At 41.0% G+C, this 23,000-nt stretch overlaps 1 protein-coding gene across 2 annotated transcripts in view; it reads right to left on the reverse strand.

Annotated features, from left to right (window-relative positions):
* Window positions 1–22,551, reverse strand: part of nsmfa (NMDA receptor synaptonuclear signaling and neuronal migration factor a) — a 60,045-nt gene extending 37,494 nt beyond the window's left edge. The window contains exons 1-4 of one of the 2 annotated variants that reach the window (XM_072455287.1): window positions 22,455–22,545; window positions 4,046–4,107; window positions 2,783–3,700; window positions 1,093–1,159 (exon numbers count right to left, since the gene is read on the reverse strand). In XM_072455287.1, coding sequence (XP_072311388.1) covers window positions 1,093–1,159; window positions 2,783–3,700; window positions 4,046–4,107; window positions 22,455–22,525 — 1,118 coding nt within the window. In that variant the 5' untranslated portion in view covers window positions 22,526–22,545. Of the gene's footprint in view, window positions 1–1,092; window positions 1,160–2,782; window positions 3,701–4,045; window positions 4,108–22,454 lie in introns of both variants that reach the window. The other variant, XM_072455288.1, reaches the window with a different exon arrangement.
* Between the last annotated feature and the right edge of the window lie 449 nt (window positions 22,552–23,000).

Raw genomic sequence — 23,000 nt, forward strand, 5'->3', positions numbered from 1 at the left:
TTGGTGAAGACCTGGTTTAGTTATACCTCAGTCCTGTAAAACGTGTCTTTAAATGTATTAGATGAGGTTTCGTTATCAAACAAATGTGAGTGGACTAAAATTACCCACAAAAAAATATCACTTTATACTCTTGTTTGGTCTGGGTTTTTGTTTTGTTGCAGCATTTTTTAATATCCAGCATTAATTTGCATATCTTTAAAACCTTCACGGTATTATAATTTGTTTTATATATTGCCCTATTGCTCTATAGTTTTGAATGCAGTTTTCTGTTCCTTTTGATTCCTTTTTAGAACTATGATTTTTCTTTTATTCATTTTTGGAGTAGACCCTTTCTCTGCCAGGACAAAAAAACCAAACCCCTGTCACAGAGTAGCAGGTAGACTAATTTGAGTAAAAGCTTGTTCACAATGGTTTTTGATAAAAAAGTAAAGAAAGGAAAAACCAGTAGCGCATTTACTTACGTGATCCTGTTCGACACCCAAAGACCAACCACCATGAAAAAGAAAAGAGAAAGGAAAGACTTTTAGACAGCAATTGAAAAAGAATTGCCCTATTTTTTAAGAGGCTCCAAAGATGAAGCATGTTATAAAACTGAGTGAGCCCGAAAAGTAAAGAGCCAGAGACATGAACAGAACAGAAGGAAATTCCTCTGGCAAAGATGGAATTGAGTGAGACAAAAAAAACATTAAAAGTAGTGCAAACATTTACGAGCAGCATTACATTATAAAAAGCAAAAACATGCTCATGTAATTCATTATCTGCTTCTATGTTTTAAATGTGGCAATTTTATGCATCAACATGAATTTTCATATGCATTGGGAAGAAAATAAATACATTGTCCAAGTTTTCATTGTGATGCTGTTATGGCAAACTCAAATTATAATCAATAGCCACCTTCAAGACAGCCCCATTGCCATGTATTGGTGGCAATAATTTGAGGCATGCAATTCTTACCCAATGGCCTAAAACATGCACAAACATAAGCATGGCCCATCTAGCAGAGCTGACAACACAGTGATCTGGTATTTCATGTGTGCACGGTGTGTCTATGTGTGAATAAATAGCACGGTGGATTGAAGATTGCATACTTACGCCTGCATGGTTGTGGTTGCTGCCTGAAAGCTGAACATGTTCTCTTTGGGAAACCAATTGGTGTCATCTGCAGATAAAGGAGGAGCAGTGTTGAAGAAAAAGTGCCTCTTTGGCAAATGTTGTAATTCATATTGTAGAAAAATGAGGCACAAAACCAGAACCAGCACTTCACAGTCCACCACTCCACAGATGGAGAGAGGGGACACAGGAAGAGAGAGCACAGGGTAGAAATGAAGACCACTATGTCACATCCAACATCAAGCCCACAACATGAGATGAAATAGATTTGACTGTGATCAAGGGTTTCTCCTATCAACATGTAAAATGTGAATCATTTTATGACATCTTTTTTAAATTATATTTTTGACGGGGACAGGTACGTACATTAGACATGCATCACAATACAACATTTATAGTCGGGGCTAATTTGCAATGTCCGTCCCAAGAAGGGCTTATACAGACAAACATGGTTTATAAGATTGACTTATCGGTCAGTAACATCAGTGATGGTCACATAATACTAATACTACTAATAATAACACTACTAATTTGTACTAGAAATAATGTGCTATTTGCATGAATACTGTATACTGAAGTATACCATCAGGAAAACAACACAAACACATTATATGTAGCATGTTACATTGTTGATAGTAACGTTTTCTGTGTGCTTTGTCTTTCAGCAAACTGTGAAATGGTGATTTATGAATATCTGTCATGATACTGTGTTTTGTTTTCAAAATTACTATGATTAAAAGTGCCTCTAATTACAAGACCAATGCATACTGAACAAGCTGATTTGTTAATTGTACGCTGATTTGCAGATACAATTTTAAATAATAGAATAATTTTATTATAATAACAGTAAGTGTATTGAAAGCATTCTGTTCTCCTAATGAGAGCAGTCAAATGCTATTTCATCTCTATTTGGAAACCCTTTGTCATGGGCACATTTGCGTGGCTGCCTAATCTGCATCAAACAGGTGGTGCAGTGTTTGGGTGGCCTGCTGCTGAACTGAAGGTGGTAGACACCACTGAGACAAACAACATTTTAAATGTACCACCTACTTCACACTGCATAGACAATTATTAGTGTGGATAGAATACAACAAAGGCTTTGCTTTACTAACAATAAATTGACAAAGAACTGATGCTAGAAATGTATCTCTAAAAGCCCCACCATGGAGCTTTTTAGAAAAAAATAGATTAAAATGAAATAATGTTTTCCATGTTTGTTTTTTAATGTATTTATTGCACTAAAATGTATAAAAACGTGTCATTGCTGTGAGCTGACTTGCATTACCACAAGACTCTAATACGGCCTCGAAGAACCTCCACCCACTTGTTTCCATGGAAATATTGTTCCTTAAGCAATAATATTCCACAGTTTGGCATAAAATACATCTCTGGGAAGAATTTTCAGAAGTTCAGTTTTAACGTTCTATTTCCATGGAATCATGCAGGTGATTTCCTCCATAAAATTACACTTTTAAGTCACTTTAAAAGACATAAAACAGGTTTGGGGTCAAATGCACAGGAACATGTCTGGGATGAGAAATGCTACAGCTAATACTGCCATTTCATGTTGTTTGTCCAACTGGTGCTACCGTACTAAACTGCTCTATTTGATAAACATTTCACACATCAGGGTTCATGACTTGGGTTAATGCTGCTCCCAGCCATTCCCTACCTCCACCCCCTGGTTTGGACTCCCGCTCCTCTCCTGCTCCTCTTCCTGTGTCGTGTCCCCTCTCACCTCTCTCCAACCCAGTCATCCGGTCCACACTCCACATGCGCTCTAGCCGCCGGTGGTGCTTGCCTGTCTCTCTGGACACGCTCTCCAGGTCCAAAGACCCCTGGCTCCTGGACGGGGCCCCACCTGCGCACGTTTCACACGCCAACGACCCGCCGCAGCCCTCTGAGTCGCCCTTGCCCCCCTCGCCCCAGCCGCGGATGTTGTGGGCGCTGACCGAGGCGTGCAAGGGCGGCTGCGACAGGTGATGGTGGTGATGGCCGTGGTGGTGCGGGGCCTGGTGGGTCGGCTGGATTCCACTTGCGCCGCTCGGCGACACGTTGGTCCCTGTGACAGAATGGTGATGGTGAAGGCCGTGGTGGTTGCCATGGTGATGGTGGCTACTGCTGGTCCCGCGGCCGCTGGCCTGGTTCTGAAGAGGCGATGACGAGTTGGACGAAGGCGAACTGGATGGTTGAATCAAGTTGGAGTGACTACTGCTACCACTTTTACTCCCGCCGGCTGCTTTTGCTTTGAGCACGTCCAGTTCTAAGCTCTCCTTGTTGCTCATCAACATACTGTGTTCGCTGGTGATGGTGTAGACTCGTGCAGGCTGCAGGGCGCACTCCACAGACTTCTGCTGGTCCTCTTCGACCGAGAAACTGCGCTCGAGGGACAGGCAAGATGGCGTTCTGGCGGAGATTGTGATAGAAGGAGGTGGCGGCTGGAGTACGGCCAGCTGCGACTTCAAAGAGCCGGGCTCAAGAGCGGCCTCGGAGCCCTCAGCGCAGGATCGGAGGTGGTTGTTGTTGTTTTTAGGGCCAATCGTGTCGCTCTCTTGGTCCGGACCCACCGAGGTTTCACAAAGCAGATGAGCTAGAAAGAAGGAAATTAAGAATTTTAACATTTGAAAACTGCCAGAAAATGACTGAGGATGGAACATACAATTCTGCTCAGAAATATCACAGTTAAAATGACATTTAGTCAAAATGTCAACCACTGATTGATGTAAATATACAGAAGCACTCCCATACTCTAGGCACGTGTTTTCTGAGCACAAGTGTACCACTTTCATCGTTCTCATCAGCTTTAATGGCAATGCTTATGGTCCCAGCTCTGGCATTTGAGAAGCAGAATATGAGGTGGTGGAGACTGGGGAGCAATTAACAACTACGATGGCAGGAGGGACCATGGACGAGTGCGGGAGGCAGAGACGCTGACCTGATCCGTTTCTGTTTTCAGGGTGAGTGTGGGACAGGTACTCTCCAAATGCTCGCGCTGCTCTGTGGGAACACATACACACCACACATGTAAAGACATCCAACATGAGCAGGTGGAGAACAGGGTAGAGAAGGGTACACAGAAGGACAGAGGGGAGGAATAACTGATATAACTGAGGTTTATATGTGTTAGATTGAACAGATGAATCCATATTTGCAGACATTTGGAGAAATATGTCAAAGATATTTATAGACAACAGCACAAGGAATTTGCAGGACAAAACTGAAAAACAGAAGTTGTCAAGACTTGGGGAAACCAAATAGCCACTTGAAAGTTACAGCCAGTTCTGTCCAAATGTGGATCAGTGTCAGCAGTAGGGATGGGACAATAAACAATCACATAGTTGATTGCAAAAGGGTGTAGACAATAATCATTTGTTAAGCATTTCAATAATCATGATATTCGCCAACTAATCTAAACAAATCACCATTTTACGACCAGATTGTGCAGAAAAAAAGCTATTTCACAAGGTCTTCTTCTAAATTGTTTTTTTTCACTTTCACAATCTGCAATACTAATAGTTATTTAAACATGACATTACATTTTGATACTCTCAGAAATGTCAATAATCATTAATAATCATTGTGATATCATGATTATTTTCAGTTATTTTGGTCGTTCCAAAATCGTTCCATGCCAAGTCTAGTATACCTCCGACACATGAGACATAGATTAATTCCCCAACTATACAAAAATATATTTTAATTCGAAGAGCAAAGCGATGAAATACTCTCCAAACAGCTCCATGCCTCCACAGACTTTTGAAGTAAAAGGCTTTTCAAAGTTAATTTTCACTTTGGTAAAGCTTTGGTGCATTGTTATTTCTTCCCCAAAGTGGTAATTTTGTTGAATTCCTCTTGATAAAACTATTTTGAAGAGGCAGTACTTGAAGTAGAGTCTGTGAGTACCTCGTGCACCTCTGGAGAGAACATAGTTTGTCTGGTTGGGTTCATGGCACCCGCAGATTAAAATGCAGCTGTGTTATCTCTTCAGGCAGCCTCATATAAGAGCAAGCCAAACAACACTCCTACTGCTTTTTATGACCATGATTAAAACAACAAATCATAATTGTTCTTGTTTATGTTTTTAAAAAAGTGGATGTACAGCACATAAAAACAGCCATAAACGCAAACTCAGAATAACAGCTCAGGTTAAAAATAGCAGCTTTTATCCTCTGCAATCATTGTATTGTTTAATGTCACAGAGGGTTTCTCCTTATAACACATAGCTCTGTAATGGCACTGACCTCTTCCATGTCCAGTGTGACAAAGATAGAAAATAATGAATGGGAAAACATGGAAGATGAATAACTGCAATCTGGGCCATGCTGGAGGAAAGACTATTACGGATGTCATTAGTGTTAGTAGTCCAGAGCAGAGTGGTAAAGGTGCCTAATAGCATCTACGTCTGTTTGTTCCAGACAGCCCCCAGAAATACATTTAGGCAATTAGGTTGATAGCAGAAGAAATACTGGCCTAATGTGTAATGGCAATCGAACAAAATGAGTTTAAAGGAAACAGAAGTTGTTTGAATATGCTTTACGTCATGGTTCAACAGCCTGGCTTAGTAAAGTAGTGCAGTTTTACCGAAATATTAAGAGAACAGCTCTTCAAAGTAGCAGGTGATCATAGGAAGTGTGTTCAAATATCAATTGTTAAAGAAACTAAAAAGGCTCCAATTAAATTCAATGTTTTTGTTCACTTGGGTAAGAACTTGAACGGAGGCAGGTATTTTTTAATGTAATACTGGTGTCAAAGCCATGTCTCTATTTAGATCACTATGCACTCGAACTTGATGCCAAGGAATAGGCCTCAATACTCTTTATATGCACTTTTTATGTTACCATGTGCTCTTACACTAGTTCTGATGGAGATTGTTCTCAAAAACAGTTCAGGAAAGGTCACATTTTGTCCTTTTTGATGAGAGTTAATAGTACGAACATCTAGTTTTGAGTCTAGTTTTAGTATCAATTTGTATCTCTTTTTGATACTTTTGATAATCCTAATGTAATACAAACGGCACCAAATGTAGCCTCCAGATCCAGTAGTGATAATTATAGAAGAACATCAACAGTAAAACATCTGACTGTCACCGCTGTTGACGTGAAACTATCTATCTAGACATTTTAGATAAATTATTAACTAAATAAAGGTTGAAATATGCTGACTCAATGCTTCTAGATAGAGAATATTCATGAATAATGTATTACTTTTTGACATTTTGATTTAATAATGCCTACGTGTTTGATATAAAAAGGTCTTTTTGTATCTGTTTTAGAGCTTGTATGGTCCAGACAATGATTACAATCATCACCTCGCTTCACAGCAAGAAAGTCCGGGACTCAATTCCCGATGGGGCTTTTCTGTGCATAGGTTTCCCCGCCTCTGAAAAAGAGATTCTACATCTCAGTGAGTAACATCAGCTGCCATGGGACGACAGGTGGAAATGATCTTGATCTACACCCTGGTACAATACATCTCTCCTGATAAGGTTAATGTATATTGTGCACTGTCCCTGTCTCAAATGAATAAACTAACATCCAACAAGTCATAATTGGTCAATTAAAAGTTGAATCCCTAGTGGGGAGAACTGCCAAATAGAAATGAATAATTGATGGATTTATTTATATTATTATATTTTGGTGATACATATACTAAAATAACCACTTGACTTTTTGACATTGGATACTGTTAGAGGCCAAAGTCTTTCTGAAACTAAGAAAAAAAAGTACTGAATTATCCATGAGGTTCACATTGCAAGTCCAAAAATACTCGTATGTTTGTACATCACGGGCCAAGTTTGTTCAATAGCACCGGTGGCGTGGCCTTACATTGGGATGAAGCAGAGATGAGTGATTGGGCATGTCAGAGGGAGGATACTGAATTATTGAAGCACTTACAGCAGACAGACACTTCTTTACTTAGACACGCATGGCCTGAACTCTGAAGACAAAGATTTAACCTTTTTACCGAGCATCATTTAATTTCACTTCTTTCCTCTTCAGTCTGACATTTTCAAAGTAGCAGCTTTAATCCTGCATCAATAAAGCAGCTTTTGGTGGTTTAGTCTGACCCTGGAGAGATGACCTTAACCTTTCGTGGCAGATCCGTTAATATCAAAACAAAAGCACAGGATCTTTCTTCGGGCCACAGATTAAATGGTCAAGTCAAAGGTGATAATCTATGTTTTAAAAAATAAAGTTGAGATGGTTTACCACTTTCTACATCTTCAAAATGGTACACCAGGACAGCAAAACAAATTTAAGTTAATTTATTTGTTCATTGGCAAAGTTTGGAATCATCTACTTTTTAAATACTGAGAAATCAATACATAAACACAAGGTGGGCAATATATCGAAATGTTGATATTATCATGAATGTTGTTTTGAAGGGCCCTGCGACGAGTTGGCCCCTGTCCAGGGTGTACCCCGTCTAAGGCCCAAAGTCACTGGGATAGGCTCCAGTCACCCGTGACCCCGAAAGGGAACAAGCGGTAGAAAATGGATAGATGGATGGGTTGTTTTGAAGGCATGAAAAATTTGAAAATGTACTACATTATTGTATCGCTTTCAAATAACATATAATATTTCTGCACATCAGTGATACATTTTACAGACATCTCATATTTATCTCTTGACTATTGTTACTCCCAAAATATTCATGTTCGTAAATATCACCCAACCCTTGTAACAAGTCGTCTCCAAGTCCGATTGTTGTTCTAAAAGTACCAAAGTAAAGCTTATCTAGTTAATCAATGCTTTAAATGCACCAAACTTATGGGTGTCACATGACTGGTAGCTCTGACATGATGAGCCCGGGGCCCACACGCACAAATGAACACAGCTACATAAAGCCTGCAGGAAGCTCTAGGGCAGAGCTGATCTGTAGCCTTCAGTGCAAGTCCTTTTAATATACACTACATGGAGTTTAGTTTTTAAATCCTAATACAGCAGCCACTCCATCAGCGTGAAGCTTTAATTTTAGCTTTAGCACAAAGTGGAACAATACTCTTGATTCGTTATTATTTTGCTCTAACTGCTGCATAATTTGCTGCCACTTATTAAAATGTATATGAAATAATATGTAGTCATAATCTTATGCTTGATCTGTATATAAACGTACATGTATTCCAGGTCTAGGCCAATTTGCCAAAGATATTGCTTTTTAGATTGCCCTCTGTTGAACGCTTCAGTCTTCTTCCTTTGTTATTACTGCACAAAAAAGAATCAATACTTGAGTTCTGAGCACATTATCGGAGACGCAATCTGCTTCTTACTCTACTTCTAAAAATAGCCCTGTATGGATGTCACAGCAAATTTTAGGGAGCCGCATTTCTGGCAAATCCTGCTGTTTTAACTGCCTGTGCGCTATCCGTGTTTAAGAGCAAAGTGATATCAAAACCAAAACAAAAGTGTTTTTGCACGGTGACTGTTTAGACCTCGGAAAATGTCGTCAGAATTTTCAATATTTCACTAATGGAGACAACTGGGAACAAAATGAAGTAAATCATAACACTACTTCAAATATTAACTGATGTCAGGTCTATATGCTAATGATTTTAGGCCTTTATATATATGTATAGATAAAAAAAGTCATTTGTTGTTATATTATAAAGAACAATAAAAATATCAATTTTTTTAGCCTAAAAATGTAGAAAGATCTCACAAAAATAAATATATAATTTGTAGTAAAGTATGTGATGTATCTGTAAATAAAATCAAAAACCATTGTGCGGTCAACATATCTGCAAGTATTGTCCAGAAAAACAAAAAATGCAGTCATGTCCTCATATTAAATATAAACATTATAAATACATTTAAACCAGGCTCTAGTGTCTCTCTCATTATGTCTGAGGGGTTTTACTTTGACAAAACATTTCTCAGAATTCCTCATATATTTTCAGTTACAAACTCTAAATGGCTTTATGTTCAAAGAGGTGACTGTTGGATTCGGCGTCCCTCAGAAGCTCCCGGACAATTTCAGTTTCAGCCCTTTCCTCGTCTATAATTCAACAGGCAGGGCCACTCTGATTAGGATCCGCAAACAATGGCACACAGACCCCCAGCATCCATTAAACATGAACCTGATGAAGCAAAATTACTCCCTGCGCATCTATTAAGCAAACTCTTGTCCTGCCGAGGATGGCTCAGATAACCCCGCGTCCCTGTGTGCGGATCATGTGTGCTGAAGGGTGAAAACAAAAGTGGGAGCGGGAATTGGAGAAGAAGTGGACAAGCAGATATGAAATCCATCCGGGCTTGACTCAGAAGTGTGAAAGGGGAAAGTTACGCGCCGGCAAGCCAGGGAGAAAGACGTCATTGTGTTAAGAAAAAGGAAATGTTGCTTGAATTTGAAAGTGGCAGACAGAGAAGAGTGCACCATCAGGACAACAGAGGGAGATACAATCAAGAGGCTATTGTTTCCCAGACAGATGAGTCGCTTTTATAAAATAACAATTCTTCGAAAAGGTTTGGGGAAAAATAAATTACATGTCAGCTATATAATTGGGTATTTAGGTCCCACTAAACTAAAGTGGCTTTTTTAATAATTTGTGTGGAAAATGTGTGGAATTTAGATCGTAAAATACAAAATACACTGCCAGGCATTTCTTTGTGTTTGTGTATTTTTGTTTGCTCAAAGCTCGGGCTTGAACTCAAAACCTTTAAGTCAGATGTCACTAAAAATGACCCCTCAAACCCGAGTAAAACTACTGTCTACTTTTCAGTCCAGTTCAGAAATGTAGTGGAGTAGAAAGTACAGATATGTGCCCTCAAAAAGTAACTGATTACAAATATGTTGCTGTAATCAAGTATACTTTTGGGGTGATTGCACTTTTTGGAATACATCTTTAAACTGTTTGCAAATGAGTTCAATTCTGGCATGTAATTGGAATTAATTAAATGTATAAATCACAATTCGCAATCGTAACTATTCACAGTAATCATTCTTTTATACATTACAAACCCTCAAAACAACACTGTTCTGATCACCTTCAGCTCAGGGATTATGCGGATTGTGGTTTAAAACAATCAGTGGTTTGAAAGTTAAATTCATCAAGATTTGTATAAAAAACTGATCTAAAATGCTATAAATTAAATTAAATTAAAAATGTAACTGTAAATTGTGCTTGTCCAATTAATATCCTTTTTTTACATAATCTAAATGCCCAACATGCGTTAAAAATCATTATTGCTGTTGTCTTAAGTAACAGTTATGTTTGCTGTCGTCATAACTAATGTAATCATTTCCGGAACCTGCCTCAAAACTCCAGTGTCAGCACGTCCTTGAACGCAACAGCCATTTTCAAGTAACAACAATGTCATAGTGCCCTTCGAGCTAACTTTATGAACCGCTGAGTTAGCCTGACCTTCTGAATGAAGAACCAGTCAATAAGTGTGCACTGGGCCATTTACTGCAGAGAGTAGTCGACTGTAGAGTATTTAGCATTTCGCCAGCCGAGCCAGGCCGGTGCAATTACACACAAGCCGCTTAGTTATTAAAAGCAGTATGGCCTGAGCATGTGCAAAAAGTGTATTTATTTAATTGGAAAGATATAATTTTGTTTTTTTCCATGGCATTTGCAATAGTCCGAGATGGTAATGCAAATACGCAGGCTTACAAGCAGCAATTTAAAACCTTAATAATGCAGGCATAAGTTATGATTTACTGTCACTGTCTGAGTGCTGACAAAACACCACAGTAATGGTAAGAAAATTAAACAGATGGTTAAAGGAGACATATTATGTTGTTTTAGGGTCTCAGTATTGAATTATAACATACTGCAAGTGGATCAATAGTGTTCTAAAAGGACTAAGTAATAGAAACAGGTCCATGTACATGTTTTTGAAAAATGTTTCTCTCTCTTTCTTTCTCCTTGTTTTTTTTATTGACTTTTTTACGGTATAGCGTAAATTACATACTTTGACATAAAACTACAGTAGGGCGCAGTAAATACACCTTTTCAGTTGGCTGCCATCCGCCATTAAAAGCAACACAACAACAACAACAAAGACATGTTGTATCCGAATGTCTACTATAGACCGCTGACCCCTCAATCACTACATACCCGGTCCTATTCAGCAGACATTATAGTGCACTCAATCAGAAAGCGATTCGGACACTCGTGACCGCCTTGATGTGATTCTGGGTTCTGGGTGTAAATAAAACATATTTCTGTTATAAATATTGGTCAAATCCGTCTGACATGGACTAACAATCATCATACAAGCTTTATTTAACATGGATCAAATATTAAACATCAAACAGACTGGATTATCCGACTTTTTGCCTGTGATGGTGATCCCAAGCTAAGGTAAGCGGTTAACGCTAGCAACTTTACAGCTAGTGCAGGGGTGGGCAATTATTTTCCTCCGTGGGCCAGATTCGAATCCAGGCAAGTAGCGGAGGGCCGGCCCGCCATCATTGGTGAGAAAAAGAAAATCCCCAAAATTAAATATCACTTTTCTGTCAAATATAGGCTATTGAATATATTATTTAATTCATTTCATGTCATATGTATTAAGGATACAAGTGCAGACAGATGCCTGAGGGCATCTGTCTGCACTTGGACTTATTTCTTGGACAAGCTTGGCAGGTCGTAGTTTGCCCACCCCTGAGCTAGTGTGTGTTCGGCGGCTCACAGTGCGTTCAAACAGCTCTTCTATGTCATTCAGTCGTGCTGTGTCCAGGTAAAAACCAAGAGTCAAGACTTTGCTGTTGTCTTTCCGACTCGCGCAATGCATTGTGGTCTATATTGACCGGTCAAGTGACCAGTGCTGGATACTACTTTTCAAGGTGCATTGTGGGAAATTTTGAGAACACTACTTTTTCACCTGCGGCACTTTCGGCCATTGCTACAAAATGGACGTGGACACAGTCTGAATTTTTCAAAAAATTGCGACTAGTACGGGATTAACTAAATCATGCAAGAATCAAAATACACCACTAAGTAAGTTTATGATGGGGAAACACTGTTGTAACAAGTTTAAAAGATCATTAATGTTGATTTTGCATCATATGGCCCCTTACAGTGGAAGATTAAGATGTATTTCAGTCGTCATGACAGCAATGACTCATGAATTCAAATTTGGCATCCGTCCATTTTTTTCTTGGCTATTCCCATCACTCCACCCTATACAGCCTGTACATCTCTTTTGTTGTTGAAGTATAAAATCACACCTTAAATTGATTCAGAACTGGAACCATAATAACCATAGCTACCTCTATACCTACGTAAAGAGCAGACATATTTAGAGTTTATGAGCTCCACTAATAACGCTGCACTGGCGCTGCTTGTACACCCACAGAGCGCCATCATAGCAGAGCAGATTTGCAGGTGTGAAATGACCACCCACATGTTTGTTCTGTCAGATGAGTAATTGTTGGTGAGATCTGTCAACCTTAACTGTTACATGACACAATGATGAATGGTTGGTTACATTGGGCTCGTGTTGTTGGTTGACAGAATGTCAACATATGGAAATGGTAAAACACATTTGCAAACAACAGTTGTAGGGATTTTTCTAGCAGTTTGAGATTACTTCTGAAAAGAGTTGTGTACATATTAATATTTGTGTTACTTTTTATGTGACAAATTTGATCCAAATAGACAATCTGCATGACAAATAGCGATTGACCCATATGTTTTTTCTTGTCAATACGATTATTTAGAAATTAAAAGATGACAATATTTTTTGTCTCATATGAAGGACCCATTTTGAACATTTTCCCAAATTTTGTGATCTCAAATTGCACAAAATGTATTAACAATGACACAAAATATATGTCTGGCAATACAAATTCTAAGCTTATTGTCTTTCCTTTAATCGTCAATCAAAAAAACATATTGACTATTATGTTTAAAGCAGATGGTGCTGTGCTACAAAGTGTAAATATAAGCCCAGATAAAGCTGCCAACTGCTGAAGATGAAAATAAGAACTGCCTTTGTCCTGAATGGCTGGTGAATCTAAATCTAACCCTCATGGTACATTTGTTTACCCTCATCAAGAACTGCAAACATTTTGAAGAACCTGACATATGATAGAGGAAGCACAGATGATAATCCACCGTACAATCTCCTCGCTTTAGTAACCTATAAATTCCCACTCCTCCCTTATCTCCCATCCCCCTGCAGAGATTTCCCAGATTAAACAATTGACATATAGTTATTTACCTTTGGGCTCATGGTGTTTCTTTACGGTTTGTCCCTGGGCATTGACACACATCTAATCACACCTTAGCTTCTCTGTGTGGGCGCTCTTACCCATCTTCAGATATATATGTAGCTGAAAGCAGGCCATCACTGTTCTGGCAATTTTCCCAATGGCATCAACATCCTCGGATGGATGTCTCCCTTGGAGCTGCTCCAGTGTAACCAAAGGGCTGCCAAACAACAAATTCCTCGGCCCTAATGCTTCCTAATCGAACGCTTGTCTTCTAACTCTAATTGAATTGGGAACACACATGGAGGTGCACAGCGGGAGTGATGAGAACCTGTGGAGAAGCATGTTGCTGGAGCCCAGGGGAGAGAGACTTGAAATGTTAATTGCAGTGTTGGAGTGCAGTGCATTATGGGACACAGGGGAATGTGGCACCTGGTGGTGAGCCTGATTAAAATGTCAGCTCCACTGTGTTGAGAAGAGTAGGATTTACAGTAGTGCGCTGCAGCCACGTCACTGTAACTGATACGAATGTGAAAGGGAGAGATCTTAGAGTGATACAAAAATGTGTGAAAATGGACTAAATCTGGCTTTGTAAGGTATATTTTTTACGAGGATCAGCTTGGTTTGTTAGTTGTAGGGATGGGCAATGTGTCAATATCTCTTTCAAAGCTGTCACAGTTTTTGTGTGCCATGTGTCATTCCAGGTTTGTCTTCAGTAAATCAGATGTGTCTTTTTAAACAGACGAGTCAAAAGGGAAATAGAAGCGCAATGAAGCAAAAAAGGGGCTGTATTTTTACACAATCATCATCAAAACCAATTATATTATAAACTATTGAATGATTCTTTTGAGTTTTATGGATGCGTTTTACTTTTACAGAGTGTTTTCATGATACTCAAATTTAAAACTCGATTTTAACAGTAAAATATTCAAGTCTTAATACCAATTTTATGACCCTCAATGAGAATTAAAAATGCAATTATTTAGGTCAAGGTTTGAAAAAAAAAAAAAAAAAGACTGACATATATATCCTGTATATCATAACATATATATATCCTGAGGAGACTCAGGTCTTTTGGAGTGACAGGGCCACTCCTGAAGACCTTCTATGACTCTGTGGTGGCATCAGCTCCTGTAGGTGTGGCCTGCTGGAGCAGCAGCATCACAGAGAGGGAGAGGAAGAGGCTGGACAGAGTCATCAAGAAGTCCAGCTCCGTCCTGGGCTGCGCTCTGGACTCTGTGCAGGAGGTGGGGGACAGAAGGGTCCTGGCTAGATTCACATCTATGCTGGACCATGAGTGTCGCCCCCTGCAGGACACTCTCTCCGCTCTGGAGAGCAGCTTCAGTGAGCGACTGATCCACCCTCGATGTGTCAAGGAGAGGTTTCACAGGTCTTTCCTTCCTGCTGCTGTCAGACTTTATAACAAACACTGCTAGTCCAGAACACTCGCAATACTGACCTAACCATGTGCAATTCCGTCATATGTGCAATTACTGTTGTGATTCATGTGCAATTACTGTGAAATTCATGTGCAATCTATGTGCCGTCGTGACACATATTCATGTGCAATTACTGTCGTGATCACATGCAATGGTATTTATGTATTTATGTATGTTTTTCCCCTCCATCCCTTGTTGGGTAATGGGAGGTTTTGTCTATAGGAGTATTTTTTTATAGGAGATCTTCTACTGAAAGTGTTTTTCAGACTTCCTATAAGTGATCTGTTCTTCTGTATCTACCTCTGTATCTACCTGCGTTGCACCAATGAAATTTCCCCATGTGGGACAATAAAGGAATATCTTATCTTATCTTATCTTATCTCTTATCTTATATATATATTTTAAGAATTTTTTTGGCCTATATGCTTTATTCAACATGGGCCTATATATAGTAAATTAAAAGGTAATTAAATTTAGCATGCACCCAATCTACACTAGGAGAAAACATGGCCTTCACCCTACAACCACAGTGAATCCAATAATTATTTCTAATTGCGCTACATCATTTTCTCTGAGTGGCGACCCACGAGGCTCTCGCAGAAACACCTGTGGACCACTCAGAATAAATCTACAACATTTCATTTGCATCCGCTTTCATCTCTCATGCCATCTCGCACTCCTCTTCAGACGGTCCAGTGCCCTTGAGCCAGAGCACTTTCTCCTCAAAGACATCAAAGTCGGCCTCGCTGAATTTCACTCAACTGCAAATGGGAGGTAATCTATTCTCTCCTTTTGCATGTGCAGCCAGAGGGGAGAGTGTGACCTGTTTTATAACCATCCGTAAACATCCTTGGAATAATACTCTGGCTGCAGCTGTTTCTACGCATTGCATGATCTTTGTGGAAATGTATTCTTCTGTTGTGTCCTCCAACCTGCCTTATTAAGCCGCTAGAAATGATGCAACAGGCCATTTGTCTTCAGTGTATATTTATGGAAGCACAGATGGACTTGGAGCGAGGACACAGACGAAATAAGCATTTAAACTTAGGCTACATCATCTGCAAATGCAACCAAAATGTATCAGAATTACATCTCATTTGGGATTGGTTTCAATTGATCACGTTCAATGTGTTGAATTCCTTTAGTCCTTTTGGGATCACCGTGCAATACCTGTTTCTGGTTAATGGATTTTTACAGATCCAAATCTAGAGGCATTTTATTTATAACCAGAGTTTCCAAAGTGCTGCACAAAGACAGAACTGCTCGATTTAATACCGATCATAAAACAATACAATCAATAAAATCAAAACCACTGCTTTCGGGGGGAGACTGGCCAGATTGATAAATGTGCAGAACTCATTTCATTGTGATACAGGTTAAAAAACAACACCACTGATCTCCTCGAACCTCACATTGCCTTTATTGCCTTTCACCGTTTCTAACAGTGCAAATACGTCTGCATTTAAAACTCAAAACTTTGCTCATATTCAGTAGTTTTTTCATGTGCTGTATAATGGGGAGTTGAATTCTCGCAGTGAAAGGCCTGACCTCCAGAGAGGTCTGGCTGCTCATAAAGTTTCTGCATTCAAACTAATTAAATGTACCGGTAATAGAAACTTGTCAAGTGGGATGATTCAGGGGTGAGTGTATTATGTGTACAACTACTGGAGGCTGTGTTTTTTTTATAGATATAGGCAGATAAAAAGTGTCCAACAAGGAGAATAGTTGAGTTAGAGATTCAAACATTAAGAGAAATGTATGTTCCCACACATACATATAAAGTGCATTCAGAAAGTATTCACACATCACACTTTGCCTCAAAATCCTACAAACAATACCTCATAATGATAACGTAAAAGAAGGTTGTTTGAATTCAAATTTGTTAAATATTAAAAAAGCGCAGGTGCACGGTGGCAAAGGCAGTTAGTGCCTCCCAAGAAGGAGATCGTGGGTTCGATTGCCGGACCAGACCAACATCACATGATCTCTCTGGGTGGAGTCTGCATGTTCTCCCCGTGTTACCGTGGGTTCTCTCCGGGTTCTCCGGCTCCTCCCACCGTCCAAAGACATGCATGTGTTCGGCAAAAATTGGTGACTCTAAATTGGCCCTAGTGAATGAATGTGAGCGTGAACTGTCTGTAATGTCTATGTCTCTGTGTTGGTCCTGCCACGAGTTGGCCACTGTCCAGGGTGTACCCCGCCTAAGGCCCGAAGTCACTGGGATAGGCTCTAGTCACCCGCGACCCCGAAAGGGAACAAGCGGTAGAAAATGGATGGATTAAAAAAGCGCATGTACATAAGTATTCACTGCTTTTGAGCAATACTTTGTTGAAGCAGCTTTGGCACCACCAGTAATTACAGCTTCAAGTCTTTTGGAGTGTAATGCAGCAAGCTTTTCACACCAATGTATGGGCAGTTTCTCCCATTCTTCTTTGTAGAACCTCTCAAGCTCCTTCAGGTTGGATGGTGAGTGTCGGTTTACAGTCATTTTCAGATCTCTCCAGAGAGCCGGGCCACTCAAAGACATTCACAGAGTTGTCCTGTAGCCACTCCTTTGTTATCCTGGCTGTGTGCTTAGGGTCGTTATTTTCATCAAGGATGTCTCAAGGATGTCTTTGTACACTGCTGCATTCATCTTTCTGTTGATCAATGTTGGGTAGTGTTACTTTTAAAAGGTACTGCCCTGGAAAATAATGCGTTAAGTTACTGCGTTACTTTGTTATAAAAGTAACACGCTAGAGTACTCATGTGTTACCAATAATTAACATCATAGTATAACCTATATAGTTTGCTGACAATCCTTTTGCATTGGCACAGTAACATAATCATTCGAATATAAAATGCAAGCAAAGTAAATGCGTTTGACTGAGCTTAATTCACCCTTTTTGTTGACAGTTTACCACAGTACAATGCCATACAACAGGCATGTGTTGGACTATCCTCAAGTAATAAAAAACATCACTAAATCAAAATAAGTGGATTAGCAAGAGCACTGACACAAAACAACAGAATGTGCTTGTTTTAACTAACTCACCACATCACTGTTACCCTACGTTTACTCCTCAGCAACAAAATAGTGGTTATGATTGAAGAGGAGGAGTCCCAGTCACAAGTTGCAAAATGCACATGCTCACAAAATTCCAGGGCTCTCTCTCTACTCTACGGCTAGGAACCAAACCTGGCTCTTGGAATGCGGTGAGGAGATGAGACCGGTAAGAGATGATGATCCAACCAAGACTAACCCATCACTGATTTTAAAAATTAACTAGTACTAGATTACATGGGCGTTACATTCCACATTACTCTAAAAAAGTAATTTGAGTAATCTAACCCGTTGCGCATTACCCTCAACTCTGATCATCCACACACACCTCTATGTTCACTGTAGGGATGATACTGTCCAGGTGATGAACTGTTCCTCCAGACATGACGCCTGCTATTTAAGCCAAAATGTTCTTTTTGTTTCATCAGACCTGAGATTTTTGTTTCTCATGGTCTGCGAGTCCTTCAGGGGGCTTTTTACAAACTCCAGGTGGGCTGTCACGTGCCTTTTACTGAGGAGTGGCTTCTGTTTGGCCTCTCTACCACACAGGCCTGTTTGGTGGAGTGCTGTAGAGATGCTTGTTCTTCTCCTCTCTCCACAGAAACACTGGAGATGTCAGAGGGACCATCAGGTTCTTGGTCACCTCCCTGACTAAGGCCCTTCTCCCCCGATTGCTCAGTTTGGCCTTGAAGCTCTAGGAAGAGTCCTGGTGGTTCCAAACCTTTTCCATTTACAGATGATGGAGCCCACTGTGCTCAGAGGAACCTTCAATGCTGCAGACATGCTTCTGTCCCCTTCTCCAGATCTGTGCCTTGATACAATCCTGTCTCTGTGGTCTACAGATACTTCCTTGGCCTTTGTGGCTTGGTTTGTGCTCTTACACTGTAAACTGTGGGACCTTATATTGACTGGTGTGTGCTCTTCAAATCATGTCCAATCAACTGAATTTACCACCGGTGGACTCCAGGTGAGCTCAATTTTCAGTGTCATGGTAAACGCTGTGAACACTGTGCATCTGGAAAATACTTTCCGGATGCACTGTACATGTTGTATTATAATGACTACAGGCTTTTAGCTTGGATCATACTTTGCATAAGATGGCATTGGGACTTGTATGATGGTACACAAACTAATGGTATCAGACAAATCAACAAAAAATGATGTTCCAGGAACATCAGCAACACAGGAAAATAAGATCAACCCATGAAATTGTTTTTTTTACAAAACAGCAAACACACTTATACCAACTCCTTAAAACAACATGCTTTCTCATATAGCATCAATTTAGGGTTCACAATGGAAACACTTAAAATAGAAAGATCCTGCTCTCTTTGTTCACACTATAGGGTAAAACTGCTTAAATCCTCTAGTGTCATTACTGTGTCCCATTGCCAAAGTGAAGAACCATCTTTATCATGTCACCAGCACTGGGCACACCGTCCAGGGGGAAATATATTGGGAAGCCACACAAAGTTTCAGTTTTAGCCTCTTGGTGCCAATGGTGGACACGTGCACACAGAGTACAGTAATGTGTATATACAGGCACTGGACTGTAGCATGAAATATGTTTCCATATCATTGGTAAAATCCAATGCAAACATTTCCACAAAACTGTTTGTTTGGGTAAATGTTGCTCTTAAAGTGGTCATCATGTAACTTCGGTTTTAACCCAATGTGGATAATTTCAAAGCATTAAAAATTGCATAACAGCAACAAGATCAGTTAGCAGTTACGCTAATGTTGCCACAAAGAAACAGGTGAAGTAGTCTTTTTTTTTGCAAGATGCCCTTTTATTACGGTGTGGATATTATATGAGAATCAATGTAAAAGGTTGGAATTTGTGGCTGACATTTGAAGACTGAAGCATTTTAAGGCATCAGAAACAAAGCGATCGGCATGGATGACCAAAACGGCTATAGGACAACATTATAACAGGTTTTCCCATGAATATAAATCTACCACAAAGACAAAGGGCAGCACAAAACAAGTAATGGGACGTGAATGCATAAGAAAGTAACTGTATATGATCTGGTCTTATATGTGTATGTTTGTGTGTTGCCAGAGCAGAGCATTATGGGACGCTTGGCTGTGCACACATGGGGTCACAAGCAGGTGAGGGGCTGATAAATATTGCATGTGATTCAACAGTGTTTCCCATCTAGAGGAGCGCAGGTTCATTCTGCCATTAAGTTAAAGGAAAAAAAAGAAGTGTGAGTGCTGCTCAAGCCGATATGTGAGGGAGGCAAACACTGACTCAAGAGGCAGAAGATAAATATCATAAATAGTTGTGCCCTGGTTATTAGAGCCATATTTGAGCGAGCTGTGGACGTTGTTACAGATGATTGGAATCCTAAATGTGTAATTGCTTAATTTGAAAATCATTTTGGACCAGAGTTGGCAGCTGTGGTCCAGCTTCAGTCTATTTTTCAAATACATTTCCATACGTTATTTTTTGTCAGGGTTTAAACTTACTGGTCATTGTGGGTTTATCACATGGCCTTCAGCATAAATAAAATCAATGACAACATGAGTTAATGTATAAGGTCTATGAACCTGATTATTTTTTCAGTAAAGTCTGACAAAGTTCTGCATGTTTTTCCATGTAATTAGTAACAACTACTTATTCACCGCAGACACTGATCATCTCAAGGTGCTCTATGTAACCTTTCTGCTGCAGGGTGGACTCCTCTGTGGAGATGTCAGTTTCACGTTATGTGGCTTTCAAATTATTTTGTTTCTTTGTTTTATAATAAAAAAACACCTAATAATTGTAACTGATGCAAGATAGATATGAGGAATGTAGTAATGGGGAACATTCCAGGCAAAGCAATAACATCTCTTTAAAGCTAAGCTGGAATGTTACATAGTGAATCTTTAATATAGCAGTCATATAAGTCACAATTAACTATGAATGGTTGTCCATGGAAAAGGGATCCAAAGGGGTTCAGCCTGTTTAGAAAAACTAACAAATCCTTGTTGCTGAAATGTTAGTGTAAATTAAAACATAGCTGTCAGTTATATTTAAGGAAATTATAAAATCATTACTTTAAAACATGTCTTAGTTGAGGTTAAATTATGAGGAAAATGTGAACTGCCTGTCAAAATCAATCACAAAAGTGGAGAAATATCACCTTGTCTTTATTTTAAATTTTACAACATTCATTTTTTCATTGTTTTTTTTAATTAGTTATATTTATGCTTGAATCATGTTTTGCATCTCTTTAAAAACAAAATCCACGATATAATCTCAATTTTGATACACTGCACGTCGAAATACATCCCATTTTCAGATAGAGTGATCGCCTTTGCCCAGTGGCTTACTCTATTTGCATGATTGTGATTTACAAAGCATTAAGAAATCTATATTAATCAAGGCAGCCCAAGAGGAAGAAAACAACCCAAGACGTGCTAATCAAGGTTTAAATCCCCGCAGGGCGCATAAGGGGATCATTTCACTAAGCTGATTTAATCCATCACGACATTTAGGACATTTCAAGCGGAGAGCGAGCGGAACTTTTCCAAAAATGACCGGACATCCCCGAAGCTCCCCCGCAGCATCAGCAGCAGCATCAGCATCAGCAGCAGCATCGTTCCCGTGGGCATGTCCCTCTGTGCGTGCCCCGCATCCCCAATGCTCCTCTGCTCTGGGTGATGCTGCCAGAGATGCCGTGTGTCCACCACCACCACCACCACCACCACCACATGCCTGCACACGCCACAGGCAGCCGTCTCCACCAGAGGAGACGCGCGGGGGAGAGGGTGACGTAAGAACACCAGCCCACACGTGTGCACGCACCGGGGATCCACGCGAAGCAGTCAAGGTCATCCACGCGCGGGCCCCCACGGGAGATACCCGCGTGTATGATCGTGTCCCCAACTCTCCCGCTGCACTTCACGCATCCACGGTCCCACGCGCGTTGACAGTGACATGCCTCCACCAGTATTCACCAGACATGAGTGGATTTGTCAGCCATTCATCCCCGAACAGAGATTACGCATTGGACTCGTGCCAAACCAGGTGCACGTCCCAGTATCTTTCTAGAATCACGCAGCCCCAGTGTGTGTGTGTGTGTGTGTGTGTGTGTGTGTGTGTGTGTGTGTGTGTGTGTGTGTGTGTGTGTGTGTGTGTGTGTGAAGCTGTGTGTGAAACGCGTCGCTGCTGGGTGACGTGTGACCATGCACCCTGCTTTTTGTATATCGATCCATTGACTTGTGGGTTATTTTGTCTGTGAAGATGAGTTTGTTTGCGCACAAGCGGCGGGTCAATGCGGCCAGACGCGGAACGATTTAGGTTGAATAATAGAGAAACAACACAGCGGGGCAACGTCACTGGGAACTGGGAACTGGGATGGAAGGCACTGGTCGTGGCTCCTCGTTGCTTACGGTGTATTGCTGCTTTGATTACACAACGCTTCATTCACAACATCTGTACGCGCCACAAGCAGACCGACCCCTCCTCTCAGGTGACTCTGGGGGGGGACGAGCGAGACGCAGACATTGTGTGAGTTTTTTAGAGCAACACACCCCGCACCGAGCACACGGGACAGCCAGGCGCGCACGTGAACATTTGCGCATTCAATCGGGGGGTAAAACATGGACCAGGTTAGAGACGGGACACCACATTGGGAACATGTCAACCCTGGAGCATCCACAGCTGGGGGGGGGGGGGGGCACAAAGCATAAGCGCGTTCGGATGCGTCACTCACCTAACTTTTGCCGCCACAGAAGATATCGCATCGTTTCTCAGATTCTTCCTTTTGGACACGGCAGTTCCCATGCTGAGGTGGAACCGACGCAGGCAGGAGGCAAAGCGGTCATTACAAGCGGCCGCGCACAAAACAGGGGGGGGGGGGGGAAGTTGGATCCGCAGGTGCAGGTGGCAAGTGTCGCGCGCGTGTGTAGTCTCGCGGGTCACGTCTGCGGGTGAGAGAGGATGGTGCGCGCGCGCGGCTGCCGCTCGCTCTGCTCCGTCTTCGCTTCAACGCGTGCGGCGGTGTGAGCACGTCCGTGGGGCAGCGGCGGCGGCAGGCAGGCAGGCAGGCAGCGTGTGGCTCCAAATAATACACCCGCCTCCCCTCGCTCGCCTTGGCCTCATTGATCCGAAAACGCAGTGGAAGGAGGAGGGAGGAGATGCGCGAGGGGTGCGGCGGGGGCGCGCGCGGAGTGGCTGGATGAGGGACCTGCCCGTTTACGAGGAGCCTCTCCCTTTCATCCGCTCTGGACCCTTTGTACCCCGTCTTCTTCATGCGTGT

Source organism: Eucyclogobius newberryi, unplaced genomic scaffold, assembly GCF_026437365.1.
Source record: "Eucyclogobius newberryi isolate DKJ021-1_F unplaced genomic scaffold, fEucNew1.0.hap1 SCAF_2, whole genome shotgun sequence".
Taxonomy (NCBI): Eukaryota; Metazoa; Chordata; class Actinopteri; order Gobiiformes; family Gobiidae; genus Eucyclogobius; species Eucyclogobius newberryi.